This window comes from Canis lupus, chromosome 27, assembly GCF_011100685.1.
Source record: "Canis lupus familiaris isolate Mischka breed German Shepherd chromosome 27, alternate assembly UU_Cfam_GSD_1.0, whole genome shotgun sequence".
In the NCBI taxonomy this organism is placed as follows: domain Eukaryota; kingdom Metazoa; phylum Chordata; class Mammalia; order Carnivora; family Canidae; genus Canis; species Canis lupus.
This window is the reverse complement of record NC_049248.1, coordinates 3,924,648-3,941,306: the sequence shown is the minus strand read 5'-3', so window position 1 is coordinate 3,941,306 and position 16,659 is coordinate 3,924,648. Positions and strand designations below refer to the sequence as shown.

Below are 16,659 nucleotides of genomic sequence, written 5' to 3'. Positions count from 1 at the left end.
TTCTTGCATGATACTTCTTTATTGATTCATGTATTTATTTCAGTCTGTAGCTGGAGGAGACCACAGGCAGAGAGCAAGGGCTCCCTGCTCTCGGCCACCTAGCCTCAGAAGCTGGCCACCTAGCTCCTTAAGGCACAGGCCTGGGACAGTCCTCCACAGGCAGCAGGGGCCGAGAGACCTGCAGGGCAGGCAGCTCACCCCGCTGTGTCCATGTGAGGGCAGTAACTAAACCTGAGTTTGGTGGGAAAGGGTGGCTGAGCCCCTAGGATTCCCAGTCATCCTCATCCTCCTCTCCAGGTGGCTGCTGTGGGGGAGGCAGAGGTGGGATGGAGTCTGACATTCGGGCAAAGGCTCCTCCTGGCCCCTCACTGGCTCCTGTCACAGGTCCTTTCCCAGAGATCCCTGGGAGGGCAGAGGTGGATGGAGAGTGAGGGGGTGATTGGTTTGGGATACCAGTTCACCCAGCCCCTAGAAACTTAAGAACAGGATAAGAACGGCAGAATCTGCAAGATAGAAAACATCCTGAGACTCCCAGCCCAGGGAAGGCAGCCAGGCTCTGCTTCCTACCTTTACGCCTCATGACCAGCTTGTTAAAGAGATCCGACATCAGGTCCCCACCTTGGCTTGTGGCTCTCACTGTAACAGAAAAGCCATGGTGAGGAAGGATGAGGGGACCAAGGACAAAATCTGCCCCTGGGGTGACCCATTCAGGGTTGGACCTATCTCCTCTTTCTGCTCACTGTCAGCATACGCCAGCCCCTCCTAGCTACTCTGTGACAGCAGGAAGTGTGAATGGCCCCACTGTACAAATGAGCAACCTGGCCCAGAGAGGCTGGGCAATCTGCCTGAGGTTGAGTGCAAAGCTCAGAAATTGAGCTGGGACTCAACCTCAGGAGGCCAGATCATTGTGGCTTTGTGCCCAGGTGCTCTGTTCAGGCTGCATTTAGGGTGCATGGCACGTGCAACCTGCAGCCTTGAGGGGGCCTGGAGAAGCAGGACTGAGCTGACCCTCCAGGTCCGTAGTCTCTATAGCAGCTTAGGGCCTCAGCCATGTCCCAGGACAGCTCCCAGCAGAATCTCAAGATTCTCTGTTGTCATAGCTGGAGGCTCTGTCTCCTGTTAACTTAGAGCAGAAAGCTCTAAGCAGGGCTACAAACCCAGGAAGGAACCCACAGCCCAGGCAGGAAAGGTAGGTATATTAGGGATGGCCACCCAGGGCTTCCTGCAGACACCCTGGGGAAAGCATGGGGCAGGTGGGCTAGGGGCTGCTCCTCTGACATTTGGGGTGGTCAGGGAGTCTGGTGTTAGCTCCAAGAGAAGGTGGCCCTTTCCCTAGAGCCTTCCTACTGAAGCGGGCCAAGGATCCCCTCACCTTGTTCCTGCTCCTTCTGTTTCTTCTTCTCCAGCTTGCGCTCCTTTACGCTACGGAGCTTGGCCTTGCCTATGCCCCCAGCCTGGCGGATGGACTCCAGCAGGGTGGCCCGGCCACTGGAGGGGTCTACCACTTCCTTTGGAGCTCCTTGAATGGTAGCTGGGAAAGGCATGGTGAGAAAGAAGGCTGCTCAAGCCTGGCTGTGAGAATGGGCTCTTCCTCTTGAAAAAGGAAGCCAGTGGGTGAAGCTGAGCCCTGGGAGACCATAAGCAGCCTGAATGCTGCCTGCATCTGCCTGAGCTTAGTCAGACCTATGGCCAGGCACCCCCCTCCTTGCCCCCCCCCCCCCCGTCCCTCTCTGATGCCACCTGGTTTAAGGGCCACTGCAGATGTACCCCGTGGGAGCCTCGATGTGTGGACAGTGTCTGAACTTGACACATGAGCCAACATGGGCTTTTTGTGCCACCTCTGGGTGCTGGAGAGAAACTAGAGATGTCATGCTAAAACTGAAATCCTGCAATTTAAAGATATGGATATTTTGTTGCTGCAGCTTTCCATTTTTTTTTTTTTTTTTTTTTTGGTAGCCACCCTTTTCCCATTGGTTTAAGTGAGAACGGGGTGGGGGGGGGGGGTACCACAGCTCCACCTATCCACATCCAGACTCCTTCTGCCCTGGAGATGAGCCCCATCTCCAGGGAGCTCCAGACACAGTTTGAAAACCACTATTTCATGAACCCAGTGGGACAAGATTTTGACATCAGATCTATTCTGAAAGCCTATGGCCACTTAAACCTACAGAAAACCCTTCAGGGATCCAGAAATTGGAGGACCCCTCAAAGAGCACATGCCCCCTCGCCCCTGACCCCCCCTATGCACCCTGGTGCTGCTCCTACCTGAAGGAGACACACTGCCACTGCTGTCCTCCCTGGCACCTTGGCCAGGGGAGGCTATGGCCTGGGGTGGGGGTGGGGGAGCGCTGACCAGCACAGCTGGGGCTGGGGGAGGTGGGGGTGGTGGTGGCGGCGGCGGGGGTGCTGTTAGTACCCCATCTTCCAGGTCTGAAACAGAATTATGAGAAAGTGAGGTGCCGAGGGATGCAAGTGGCTAAGTAAGGGAGTTCCTGCCCAACTCCTGTTCTCCGCTCACCTGGCTTGAAAGTCTCAGCCACCTCTGTGTGGAAGGTGGGCAGCTCTGGAATGGTGCCAGGGGCGGAGGGGGCGATGCCGGGGCCCAGGTCAGCACTGTACATGAGGTCATCGGCGATGCCCGGCAGGTCGGGCAGGTAGGACGGCACATCAATCTCAGGCACTTGGCCCAGGTCAGGCACATAGAAGTAGTTTTCTGGAACCTGCAGGATTAGGTGGGGGCCTGAGGGGGCAGTCAGCAGGGTCTCGTGCATCCCCACACAAGGCAGGGGGTGAGTAGGGGGCTCGACAGGCCCCTCACTAAGAGGGTGCTGGCGGGGCCACATTCTAGTCCACTATACCCCCTGCCCACAGGTATCATCCAGCTCTACCTGTTGCTCCAGCTGCTCCCTCTTGCTGATGGACAAAGGGGCATCGAACAGCTTCTCCTCTGTCTCTGCCCCCAGCATCACATGGGTCTTTGTTACAGCACCAGCCAGGGGGTCCAGGAAGACATACTTTTTGTACCTACGGAGTTGGGGTGGATGTCGAGCAGTCGCCATGTCTGCTCTAGGCCCATGGCCCTGCCCCATCTCTTACTTCATCAGGGCCAGTTAGTTTGTACTGTAGACTCTGAGGCCTTAAAAGGTAAATCAAACTGTTCGGCTCTATAGTCTTCTGTACTGAAGTGTCATGCCCCCAGGCTCCCCCACGATGCCAGGCCACCCAGCCACCCTTCCAGAGCCCCGCCATGTGCCGTACAGGTTCTCAGTGGTGTTGAATAGCAGCAACGAGCTGACGGAGCTGATGTTGCTGGGAAGACCCCCAAGCCCCTCCTCGGCCTCATCCTCAGGCTCTGGCTTGGTGTTCACACACACAGGGAAGTATTTCAGCTTCTCCTGGTGGGGGCAGGGGTGGTAATAAGGATAGTGGGTTGCAGTGCCATGACAAAGTAACCACCCATCCCAGTCCAAATCCTTTTAGGGGACAGAACCCTCAGTTCCTCCCCAACAGCCAGGGCCGGCCACCTCTGGTCACCCCCATCCCCCTTCAATATATGAATCCTTCAGACCTGCAGGGCCCACTCATCCAGGGGGCGGTGCTTGCTCTGGATCCTATAGCGAGGGCGTCTCTGCAGTCCTGGGTCCTGGGCACCCGTGAAGATGGAATCGTACTCCTGTAGGCGTTCTGGAGCTGGGTATTTGGCACTGGAGAACACCTAGGGACACAGAGATCAGTTCTTTAGGGGCGCCCGAGATGCTCCAGAGTCCAGGGTGGGTCTGGGGAGGGTGGATCCTGAGCAGAAGGAAAGCTCGAGGTATGGCTGGACAAGGTGGCAGTGTGAGAAGCAGGGGGAGGTGGTAGGGATGGGGTTTCTGGGGGTGCCTGCTGGCTGTGGGGACCGGGGCCACACGGTCTACCTTGATCGCCTTCTTGCTGCCCTTAATCTTCTCGATCTTGGCCTGGGCCAAGGAGACCCTCTCCCCAATGGCCTGCAGCTGCTTCCGGCTGAGCTCTACTCGTTGGGAGATCCTGCCATGGGAAAAAAAAAATCACAGGAGCTGAGGGCTGCTCCCCAAGTCCCTGCAGCCTCCTGCACCCCTGCTTCTACCTGCAAACTTGCAGAGCTGAGGGCTTAGGCAAGGGCCCTAGAATACAGTGTTACCTCCTTGTCATGGCTGACTTTGAACTGCCCAGGTGACCTCTGCACGAATCCCTAACCTGAAGGATTTAGACATGAACTCTTGAGTTCTTGCAGTTCTGCATAGGAATGGGCAATCACCCTGGCCCCAGGGTGGTGTTGGGACATGCCATCTGTCAGGGACAGGGCTCCTGCCTCTAGGAGTTTACAGCCTCAAGCAGGGCAAGCAGAGAAAAAATCGCCATGACTCCTGTACAATCGCCTATTTCCAGAGGAGAAGAGAGCTCACAAGGATGAGTGATGGGCAAGGCCAGGCCTAGATTCAAGTCCCAGACCCATTCACAGCGAACTGCCCTGACACACAATATATGGCTCACGTGGGCAAATCCAAAGTCTGGTCACCATGGTCCTTGTGGTTGTGGTCAGGGTACTCATAGGTTTCCACTCGCCCTTCTCGGATGAGCAGGCTCCTGTGACACCAGTGCCCTGCTATTCCCTGAATGTGCCAGATGTATTAGTGCGTGGCCTCTGCATCAAATGGAGTGCCCTCCCTGCAGACACCCATGTGGCTGGCTTCTTCGCTTCACTGAGCTTCATTCCGTCCTCAATGCAGCCTTCCTGAACACTGACTCTAAAAATGCACCTGTCGCTTGCCAACTTTTTTACACAGAGCCACCTGACGTGCATCTACTGCCTAGGTGTGCTCCAATGGGGTAAGGGCTTGGCTTGGTTCCCTATTTTCCCAGGGCTGGCACCTGGAGAGGCTCCCTGAATGATTAACAACCACATGCTCTAAACGTAAATGCACATGAGCCCCACGCTGTTGCACATTACTGAGCAATGGCAAGGTTCTCACTGCAGTGGTGACTGGCTAAACAGGGGCCAGGGTATCCTCCTCCCCATTGCTTCCCCACCTCTAAGAACACCAGCCCCTGCCCACGACCATCATGCTTCACATTCAGAGAGATCACATGTCGGCACTCACCTGGCAGGAGTGAGCCACAAATGAGAAACAAAGGCAGAACCGCCATCGCAAGTCTACAGGGAAAGGGTGGAGGCCACAGCAGATGGCAGAGGGGCCCCCTGTCTCTGGGGTCAGAAACTATGCAGCCAGGGAAGTCCAGGATTTCTTTAAAGGTTGAACAGTCAAGGCTCTGGACCAATCTTCCTATATCAACCCCCACCAATTCTAAAAGATTGTACCCCTCCTCCCTGAGAACCCATGAGATCAGCCTGTTTCACAACCCAGGGGTCTTGGTTCCTGCGGTCTCCCTGATTATCCTGGCTCCTTGCAGTGCAGGGGGCTCTGAGGTGGGGGCCTGGGGTACAAATAGGTACTCCAAGCAGGTCAGTCATCCTTGACAGACTGGTCTGAGTAGGCGGCAAAGGAGATCAAAAACACAGGGCAGAGTTTCCTCCCAGTGAGAGAATGCAGAACTTCCAGACTTGCATGAGCTCCATCTTTTCTGGCAGGAAGAAAGGTTTGCATCCACTGAGGAAAAGGCATGCACACTCACAAGCTACTTCCCCAGCTCCCAGCCCAGCCACTCTCTGCCCCTGGGTGCCAAAGCCACCTCACTGGTTCTACGCCTGCTGGGCTTGACATCAACATGGAGCGTGGGAGGGACAGCAGGTCTGGAGAGGGACACAGGCTACTCCGTTCCGGCTCTTCCATCAAGGAGAGAAGGGCTGATCTAAGTTGCAAACAGAAAGCCTAACAAACCCTGGCAAAGTTCCAGAATGGATTATTAAATCAAGGGTCTTCGAGGAGAAAGAGGCAGATCCCAGGGGTCAGCATTGTTCTAAACTCACAGCATTTCTTTTTTTGACAGGGTTATTAGACTGGTGTAGCAGGGGAAAACCTTAAGCACACCACATCTTGAGTCAGCAAGGTTTCTGACGGCTTCTCACACAATCCTGTGGACAAGATGGAGCTGTGGGGGTTGGAGGAGAGCACATTTAGGAAAAAATCAGAGCCAGATGAGCAGCAGCACTCAAAGGGCACTGCTGAAGAATGGCCTGATTTAAGCCTCGCACAAAGGTCTCTGCCAGAGCCCCATCCAGCTGGTGCAACACCAGGTCAGTAAACAGGAGGAGGGTCAAACAGTCTGCATGGAAAAATCTAGACTCAGATAATCTTGAGAGGCCGGAAGGATGGACTGCAGTCAACAAGATGAAGTTGACAAGGGATGAAGTCCAGCAATCAGGTGTAAAAAGTCCAGGGCGCAAACACAGAAGATGGAGGGTTAGCTTGAGGTTTTGGATAGCTAGAGCTTGGTATGAGCTAAAAAGTGTGTTCAGCAGCTTAAGAAGGAAGTGTGATCTTGGGGCACATAGCTCCATGTCCCTCCTCCCTTCCTTCAGTAAACAAGGGACCTCAACACTCTGGAGGCAGTAGAGAGAAAACAGACCCCAGATTAATAAACTAACCTAATGCTGGGTCCCAGCCTCTCCACAGCAGTGTTCCCTTCAATCCAGTCCACATTTTAAGATGCTGCTGAATTCCTACTAGACTGTAGGGTCTGTCTTACTCACTGCTGTGCCTCAAACACCTGGGACTGTGCCTGACATGTAACAAATACTGGCTGGATGAAAAGTGACAGGTGAAAGAACATTCAAAGGAGGGTGATGAGGACGGTGGGGGGGGTGAGACACTCATGTCCTACGAAGACGACTGAAGGCTATTCTGGCTACAGGTGCGGTGAAGTGGAGAGTATGGTAATTCCTTCCAGATATCAAAACCCTCACAAGTGCTGTCAGGTGGAAAAATGACTGGACTTATTCTGTTGCCCAGGAAGGTGGCATGAGGACCAGTGGGTGGAGTCATAAGGAAGATCTCGGTTCTGCACACAGAAAACTTTCTATTAAATAGCTACACAGCTCTGCAAACCACATTCCAGTGGGATGACCACCTGTCAAGAATGCTCCAGGGGAGACTGCTGTGTGGGGCAAAGGAAAGAAGACAGGATTTCCAGGGTTCTTTTCCTATGCAAGAGCCAACAAGTCTAAGTTACAGCCTGCCTGCTCAAAGCCCCCAGAGTCTAATCTCTAACGGTCAGAGCCATGGTGCCAAGAATGCAGACCACAGGTCCAAGGCTCTCACTGGCAGGCAGGGGCAGTGCAGAAGGCGGCATTACGAAGGACCAGAGGCCACATGAGGCCAGGACGGAGTGCCATGACCCATTAGCAGTGCCCCCCACCAGGGTGGAAGAATAGTGGCAAGAAGGGGGTTTGCTTGCCATTCCTAACCTACGCCCCCTGGCTTGGTGGTCTGCTTCAAGGCAGCTCAGTTTCCAACCTTATCACTGAAGCCATGTCCCCAAAACACGTCTGCCTTGGGGCTGCCCCTGTCATTGTCAGGGACAGAACTGGTTCAGTCAGTCTGCTCAGAGCCTAGGACAGAGAGGACTCAGGAACACACATCTGCCCTCGGGAAGGTTGCAGTCTCCCAGGGACAAGAGACTACTAGGCCCCACAAACCTAAGGGTTTAACATCTGCTTAGCAGCAGCATGACCTGGAGCAAGTCATGTAACTGGCCTGTGCCTCAGGCTTCTTCGGCTGCAAAACAGGGTCGGTGACATCTATCCACAGAATTACTATAAAGGTTAAAATGAGCAACTGTGTGCCTATTGTCCCATACTAGGGGTACTCCAGTAACATCTGCTATTCCTACCCACAAGATTAGGAAGGATGAGGGGCTCCAGGAACTTGGAAGAAAGCAAGAAGAGGCAGTGCTGAGCAGAGGAGGAGGGGGATGTTCCAGGCCCAGGAAACAAGCCCTTCACACAGGACCCCAATGGAGGCAGTGACCCCCATGGAGGCAGTGTGCACGGCAACAGTGCAGCCCCTTTGGCTGGGGTGGGCGGCACTCACCCAAGCACCATAGGGACCGATGCCCTCCTAGCATGGGAGGAGGGAGGGGACAGGGTGGCCAGGACCTTGCCTGGACTCCCAGTCCCCACCTCCAACGAGGACCCCCATTCCCTCACAGCCGATTTCCTGTCACGGCCCCTGGGTGATCAGCAGGCCCTCCTGCCTTCCAACCTTCCCATAGCGGCTGCTGGGGAGGGAAGCACCATTCCTGCCCAGAGCTGCTGCTTCTCTTCCCCTGGCCTGTCCTGTCCCTTGGCCTTGTGACCCAGGACCTGCCCTAGTGTTACCTCCCCCACTCACCACTCTCACCGCTGAGATTAGGAATAATCTGCTAATTATGCAGGCAGCTGACTGAGCCTTCCTAACCTTGGGAGCCACCAGGTGCCAATCAGGACAGAGGGAGGAGGGGAGAGAAGGCAGGGAAGGAGGGGGTGGGAAAGAGCCAAAGAAGGGAGGGAGGGGTTGGAAAGACAAAGGAGAGGAGGAGGAAAAGCTCTGCAGAGAAAGGGAATCCTTCCCCAGGCAGTGGCTCCCCAGGTGAAGTGGCAACTGGGACAGCACCCCAACTTCCACAACACATGGAAGCTGTCCAGCTCCTCTTTGCCACCCTAGCCCTCCTCTGCCTCGTCATCTCAGTCATGTGAAGCAGGTGACATCTCCGGGCAGCTATTTTGGGGCCTGGCTTCTCCCAGGTGAAGATGGGGGCAGGTGAGGGAACGATCTGATCCAGGCAGGGAGAGCCGTGGGTCCAGGAGCACCAGAGAGGCACTTGTCATTCTCTTCAGGCTCCCCGTGGCTCCTGCTGTGGCAGAGGAGGAGGAAGGAGGCCAGCTGGGAATGCTGATTTTCCAAGAGCTCACCTACCTGCGGAACTGGGCACAGCCACCTGGGGCTGAGCGGCTGGACCAAAATGGGGGAACGGGCAGGCGGGGGTGGGGCGGGGGGGAGGGGGGGACAGACTGAAAGCCAGCTGCCTCTTCTTTTGCACGAGGTATCCAAGCAGGTGGAGTAAGTTTGAGGGGGAAGATTCCAAGCCAGGGTCACTTCCCCATTGCAAAAGTCCACGGAAGATGAATACCCTGTGAGGAGTGTGTTGACTGCTGCAGGACAGGGGAGGGGGGGCGGCCCGGCAGGTGAATGAGGCTGGGCCTGGGCACGCCCCACTCCCACTATCCCTGGCCCCTCCCTTTATTCATCTTGTTCCCAATCTGTCCTCATTATTTCCTTTGGAATGTCTCTTATACAGCCGTCCCTGCCTGCAGCTCCCTGGGACTACAGCATCACCCCTCCAGGCCTGGAGTGCAGCAAGAGCCCCCAGTGCGTCCCTGGGAGCCGCCCTCTCCCGACTGGCCACTCTGTGCCAGCTGCCCGCTCAGCTTTCCCTAAGCTCTTCTGCTGCACCTTTCCATGCTCCAGAACCTCTCGTGGCTCCCTACAAGGCCTGAATCAAGTGCAAAGCCCTGGCCCATTGGGGAAGCCCCAGGGGCCCTTCCTTCCTTATCCCAACTGTTCACACACCACCATCCTCCACCCCACTCCCTCTGCCATGGTGCATCCCCACAGAGCACAGAAAGGAGGGAAGAGGCCAGCTCCCAAAGGTGCACAGTCAGAGGGGAAGCAAGGCCTGCAGACGTGCAGAAAGCTGACTTCACACCCTGTTCTGCAGCGAAGGAGCTTAATATATGGGGGTAAGCTGCAATGTCTATACTCCTAGGACAAAACATCCCCGTTCAGGCCAGCCTCCCCTGTGGAGCATGGGTAACACCATGTACCCCATTCAAGCCTCTGAGCCTTTGGCTTCCATTTCTAGACCCCACCAGATGACCTGTACACTCAACATTCTTACCCCTGCCTACCTACCACCTGCCCCTCCTAGGGCCCAGTCCATGCCCCCCTCCTTCTGGAGGCCTTCCCTGACCCATGTGGTAGGCAAGCAGGTTTCCTCTCTACCATCCACTCCTTCCTTCCTCAACTAAGGGCCCTCATTTCACCTCGGGGAACCCACTGCTCCCATAGTCTCAGTCCCTGGACTGAGGGGTGGGGCTCAATCCAGGCCTCATGAGTACTGCATGTAACAGGGTCTAAGCCAATCAGTGTGTCATGCCCTCTGCCCTGCAATGGACTCTGGGATAAGACATAAGAACTCGGCCAGGAAAAAAAAAAAAAAAAAAAAGAACTCGGCCAGGCCAGCAGGCCTTCAGAAGGGACGCTCACACAGAGGGTGTCCCTCTTTCCTCCTGGGCCCAAATGTAAGTGCATGAGCTCTGGCCCTGCTGGAGAGCAAGGCCCTTCTGGGAATGGGGCCAACCAGAAGCAGCAAGCTGGGACAGAATGAAAGAAAAGTCAGGTACTGATGACATCAATGAAGCCCTGCAACTCCAAATCCCGCTCCACTGATTGGTTACTACTTGCTTAAACTGGTTCGGGGAGTTGTGATTGATGAATGTGCCACCAATTCTTACTTAATTTGTTCTCTTCTCTAGATCCCTAGAAGCTTACACAGTTCACGTTACACAATTAAGAATCCATCTAGACTTACTGTTTTCCCATTCCAGACCACAAGATCCTGGAGGGCAGGAACCAGGTTGTACGCGTCGTCAGGACCCGGTGGGTCCAGCAGGTTTGGCACACGGTGGAAGGTCAGCGGAGTGACTGGGGAAACTGGGCTCAGCTACGGGGCTCCTGAGAGGCGCCCTAACCTCCCTGGACCATGCCTACCCGCTCGGAGGGCCCATAACACATTGTCTTCTCCCAGGAGATAGATCCCCTGCCCCCTCCTCATTCCATGGACGGGCACAGGGACACGAAAGTGTCTACAGGTGCCGAATACCAGGAAGGGAAAAGAATGTACACTAAAAGTCCAGGGCTCCCCTTAGAGAAAGGCAAGCAATAACTACAATCCTGGTGAGAAAACACGTTTCTGACAGATTGCTTTTTGCCTCCATTTCAGTCACTGGGCACGGGCTGTCTATAATCTGGGACTAATGGCTCTTAAAGGCCTGTGTTCTCTCGCTGATGTGATCCTTGGGCCTAGAAAGCACAAATATAAGCACAAAAAGGGCAGGTAACACTTTCCATTACTATTGGTAGCAAGTTAATGGAGGGCCAGCACAGGCAGCAGAGGAGCAGAGCTGACAGCAGATAAAAAGAGGGAATGTTGGGGCACCTGGGTGGCCTAGCGGTTGAGCGTCTGCCTTCGGCTCAGGTCGAGATCACGGGTCCTCGGATCGAGTCCTGCATTGTGCTCCCCACAGGGAGCCTGCTTCTTCCTCTGCCTGTGTCTCTGCCTCTCTCATGAATAAATAAATAAAATCTTTAAAAGGGGGGAGGGATGTTTACCGAATGCTTACTAGAAGCCAAGTGCTTTAATTCTTTTGTAAGTTTTAGTTTATTTAATCTTCAGTGCAATTCTATGAGGAAGGTAGCATCATTACTGCCATTTTGTAGATGGGAACACTGAAGCTTAGAGAGATTAAGTAACTTGCTCAAGTTTACAGGACAAGCAAATGAGGAAGCCAGACTGGAGCCCTGCTTGGGCTGCTCCAGAGCCAACTCCCTTAAGCACTTTAGGGCACTGCCCCCTGGATACATTTATATTCTGGATTGGCTCGGGGCAGGTAGGTGAGTTGGTGGGCAGGTCAAAGGCTGGAGAATAAGAGGGTCTGGTGTTTATACCAAGTCCAACTAGACACAGTGAACCCATTTTCTGCCCCCGCTGGGGAAGGCTTCCCAGAGGAGGCCAGCTTCCGGTGGTGAAGGGGAGGTTGCATGGTGAAGCAGCAGGGGTTTCCTGGTCTGGGGTACACACAGGGATGTGTGAGGGGGACTCAGACTATGGGAGGGACCTTAATCAGACAAATACTTCACACTGGGTAGGTAAAAGGTCCCAATGTGAAGGCATTGGCACCAGGAAGAAAATCTAAGTAAGCCCTATCTCAGCTTCTTCCAGCCAGAGAAAGACAGGGACCCATATGCAGGCCAAAACCTGGGACCTTTGCAAGGAACAGCAAACATCATTAATTCATGTTAAATAACACTGAGTGAAAATCATTCTAGCCCAACAAGGATTGTGCCAGATAACCATACTCCCACTCAAAATCATCAATCACCCCTAAGGCTCTGCATAACTCACTGGTTTCTGGTCCCCCTCAGCCCTCAACTCTCCTTGCTCCAGTCACATTCAGGCTTCCATTCAGGTCCTATTCACCTCAGGGCTTCAGCTCATGCCTTTCTTTCTTTCTGGAATGTTCTTCTCAATCTACCACCTTAAAATAACTCCTATTCACCCTTCAGAGTTTCCCATATGTGTTTTCCTCATATACGCCTTTCCCCTGGACCACATCAAGCCTCCTGTTACCAGTTCCTATAGTACCTTCTCTTCCTTCACAGACACACAGTCATAATTCCAGAGTCTAGAGCCACAGTACCCGGGTGTGAGCCCTGGCTCTGCCACGTGGGCAAGTCTCTTAGCCATTTCTGTTTCCTCCTCTATAGAATGGACAAACCAGCACCTCCTCACAAAGTTGTTCTGAGGGGTAAATGAGTTAATATACTCAGATCGGCAGTAGCATATGGTTCCTGCTATATGAACATCAGTTTTCACAAAACTACTTCATAAACAGGTCTCAACCACAACAGCAAAGACCCAATCCTGCCATTGGTTAGAGTCCGTCTGTCCCAATGGAGTGCAGGCTTCCCCACTCTCCACAGCACAGCGTTCCCATGAAACCTCTTATAAGCGGAAATGGCATGAAGCGAAAAAGCAATCATCATCTCATCAAAATGAGAGTCCACTTCAGATATCTTTTGGTTACTAAACCCAGGTACGAGTTTTCATAAAAGCAAAGTGGCAGAAGGCAAACTTGGATAGTTGGGGAATCCTGTATACTCTAGCTGGAGCAGGGACGCTGCCCTATTCACTGCTGCTGTAAGCAACTAAGGAGAGCAGCATGGTGCCTGGAAGTGTTGAGGGTATAAGTGATACGCAGGAAGGAGTGAGGGCACAGGCACCCACCCCCCGCCCCCGTGGGAGAAGGAGCAGAAGTTGGGAAAGGAATACCACCCTTGGAGCCCGTGGATCCACAGGGAACTGGGGGGGTAAGTGGGACACTAGGCAGTGAGCTGCTATGAACACTTAGAACTTCTAGGGCAGCCCGGTGGCTCAGTGGTTTAGCGCCGCCTTCAGGCCAGGGCCATATCCTGGAGACCTGGGATTAAGTCCCACATCAGGCTCTCTGCATGGAACCTGCTTCTCCCTCTGCCTGTGTCTCTGCCTCTCTCTCTCTCATAAATAGATAAAATTTAAAAAAAGAAAGAAAGAACTTCCAAGTTGGGCCCCTGGGACACAGGGAAGCCACTGAAATCACCAAGAATCAGCAAAAAGGCTGCTCCCAGAGGGTGCACTCTGACAGCCCAGCCCCCAGTCAGGTGTGGGGCAGGGGCGGAGCACCCACCTGCTAAAGATGTCTCCAGAGACCTTCTGTAGGTACTGCAGGGCATCCGCCATCTGCTGGATGGCCTCCTCCCGCCGCAGGTCCGGCTGGATGAGGGGCACTGCATAGGTCTGCCCTGCCAACGAGTGCTGGGTCCTCATGGGAGTCATGGTGCCTATGGGTGGAAACCAGAGCATGAGGACTGCCCATACGCATCCATCACAGGGTAAAGTGCTGGGAGAAGAGAGCCCAGCCCCCCACCCCAACTGTCTGCCACAGGTCCTGCCGGTGCAGGCAGGGAGTGGAAGGCAGAAAACCAGCTGGGAGGCCAGGAGCTCTGAGGAGCTGGTACTCTGCTGATGCTTGTTGAGTAAATGAGGGCAGGAAAATGGTAGCGACACCAGAGACTGAAGAGAAGCAGTCAGAGAAGGTGGTGCTTGCTGCTCTGCTAGGCACCCTTTCCATACATTCTCTCAGTTCAACCTTCCAAGCCTGGAGGAACAAAAAAGAAACCCTGGCTCCAGAGTTAAAAAGAGGGATAGATTGGGGGTGGTGGTGGGATGTGGAGGGAATGGCTGCGTCAAGTGCCAAATGATACCCAGGTCTGGAAAAGCACAGGAAATGTGGACTCGTGGGTTTTTTTCACTTTGACCCCGAGGAACTCAAGATCTCCTGAGACAGGAGAGGTAACGGCTGGTGACTCTGCATACTTGAGTGTTTGGGCTCTGCTCCCCCAGGCTCCAACTAAGGGGGGGCCAGGAGGAAGGAGGGGCACGTGGGGGTGAGGGACAAGAAGGAAAAACACTCCTTCCAATTGCAAGATGAGGGCAGAGTCTATTTATACTGGGTTTAATTAACTCTGCTCCCTGGTGCCACTAAAGCAGCAATCACACTGCAGACGGCACTGATTTGATTGGCAAGACACATCGCAGACAGAATATTAAGGCACCGGGCCCCTATAAATAGGCCTAATCAGAGCCCCTCCATAGAAGAGGGCAAGGAAGATATTAATCAGGCCTGGCACTGAGCTACAGGCCTGTTCTCTGAGGCACCATGTTGGGGCCCCGACTGCAACAGAGGTGGAGGTAGAGCAGGGTAAAGTGCGACAGGGAGGGCCTGGGAGGCTTCATTTGGGCCTAAAGCACTGTGTGACGTGACCGTGGGCAAGCTGCCTTCTCTGAATCTCTGATTCTTGCCGTTTCTCGCTCTGCAGAGAAGTGGTTATTCCCAAAGCAGCGCACAATCTTCTCCAAGCTGGAGCTTACTCCCTTGCTCCCTCTGCTGGCCTCCCCAGCCCTTCCTTCTACCCCTGCTGGTTCTCTCCTGCCTGCCCACACCAGGACCCTTCACTGTCTGAAAAGACCCGTCTGCTCCTCCACTATTTTTCTTCAGCAGTGACATCCTCAGGCTTCCCATTCCCAAAGCTGCCTTCAGGCCAGGTCCTCCTCGGGGCGAGGGAGTTATTCCCCACGTCCCCACTTCTCTTTCCTCCTAGCAAATGACCAAAGTGGGGCCAGCTGATGCCTAACCCAGAAACCCAACCCTCTGAGACCACCCACCGCAGTCAAGAAGACTCCCCACTTATATTCATATTGATGCAAATTTGCTGGCACTCTAACTTAATTCTGTACCTTAGTTTTCCCATCTGTAACATCGGGAGAGGGTAAAAGGTAGAAGATACTTTCTGTGCTCATCTTGAGATGCATTCTTTGTGAGTTACCCCAACTGTGTGCATGTGTACTTGCCTGTGAGGGGGGAATACAGGGACAAATCTCAACAAGGAAGTAGCAGGTCCCTTCGAGAATTAAGAGACTGAGAACAGCTGCTTAGTGGTTTACTCATTCCGTCTCCAAACATCTACTAATCAACTATTAGATGCCAGCCATGATGAAAACAAAGATGAATAGGACGCTGTGCTAGCCATAGAGACAGCCTCAAAAACAAACACCATGTGATGAGTGCTCTAAGTCAGGCACAACACACTGCTAGGGAAGAAGCTCTGAGGACGGAGCTGCCCGTCCCTCCAGAGGTTAGGGGAGTCAGAAAAAGCCTCTTGGCAGAAATGGCATCCCAGTGCAGGGACAGCACGCCAGGCAGAACAACTCGAACCAAGGTGTATAAAGAACGGCAGGTGGTCTCGAGTGATCGGGGTATAACTATCCTTGGGCCGTCAGCAGGGAGAAATCGAGGCCAGACGGTGATAAACGCTGCATACCACAGCAAGAGTTTAAGTGTAAAACACACACCGAATTTCAAAGACTGACTAGGGAGAAAAAATGTAAAATATCCCATTAAAATTTTTATATTAGGGACGCCTGGGTGGCTCCGCAGCTGAGCGTCTGCCTTCAGCTAGGGGCATGATCCCAGGATGCCAAGGTCGAGCCCTGCGTCGGGCTCCCGGCGCGGAGCCTGCTCCTCCCTCTCCCCAGATTTCAGATACTCTGGGTTAAAGAAAACCTATTACTAAACTGATTTCACCCGTTTCTTTTTACTTGCCAGATCGCAGTGTGTGGCTCACATCACACGTCTACTGGGTGGCACTGCCTTACAGAATCTGGGGAAAACCGGGGAGGCTCGCAGACCAGGAGCACACACCACGCCCGCGTCCCGGTGCTGCGTACAAAGCGGGAAGTGCAGGGCCCTCCGCGAACCAGCCCCGGACGCGCGGCTCCCAGGGCCTGCACCCCGGGCTGACCGCAGCGCCCCGGGCCGGCAGGAGGCGAGCGCGGCGCGGGCGGGGCGAGGTCCCCGCGGAGGCCGCGGAGCGGGGAGGCCTGCGACAGAGGGGTCCGAGCGGCCCGGGGGGCGCGGGGGCACCGAGGGTCACGGGACCCCGCGGCCCCGACGGGAAGAGGGCTGGAGCCTGGGCCCCGAGCCGGGGCGCGCCTGGCCCGGAGCCCGCCCCTCCTGCGCCGCCCGCCCGCCCGCCGCCCGCCCGCTCCTCACCTGCGCGCCGCCCGCCGCCCGCCGCCCCGGCCTCCGCGCTTCCGCCGCGCCCGCTCCGCCGGGTCCTGGCGCCGCCGCCCCTCGGCCTCTCGCCTCCCCGCCTCCCGGGGCCGCCCGGCCGCCCGAGGCCCCGCCCGCTCGCCGCCTTCCGCTCGCGGCCCCGGAACCGCGCTCCCCGCGGCCTGGGCTTTGCCTCCGGGGCGGACGGACGCGCGGACGGAAGCCGAGCGGGGCGCGTGCACGCTCCGCCCGCCGCAGCCTCGCCCCGG

General features: G+C 55.0%; 2 protein-coding genes across 2 annotated transcripts in view; one reads left to right on the top strand and one right to left on the bottom strand.

The window, feature by feature from the left end:
• The window catches only part of DDX11 (DEAD/H-box helicase 11), a 36,444-nt gene extending 34,900 nt beyond the window's left edge, over positions 1–1,544 (top strand). The window contains exon 28 of the transcript XR_005379721.1: positions 1,407–1,544. The gene's annotated coding sequence lies outside the window, so the exon portion shown is untranslated. The remainder of the gene's footprint in view (positions 1–1,406) is intronic.
• On the bottom strand, positions 1–16,445 carry WASHC1 (WASH complex subunit 1). Its single transcript, XM_038576431.1, has 11 exons — positions 16,391–16,445; positions 13,466–13,619; positions 3,918–4,029; positions 3,569–3,715; positions 3,259–3,395; positions 2,889–3,024; positions 2,519–2,720; positions 2,266–2,430; positions 1,373–1,531; positions 568–636; positions 1–402 (listed from the first exon to the last, which is right to left on the bottom strand). The coding sequence occupies exons 2-11, from the start codon at positions 13,612–13,614 to the stop codon at positions 263–265; spliced, it is 1,416 nt and encodes a 471-aa protein (XP_038432359.1). The 5' UTR covers positions 13,615–13,619; positions 16,391–16,445; the 3' UTR covers positions 1–262.
• Between the last annotated feature and the right edge of the window lie 214 nt (positions 16,446–16,659).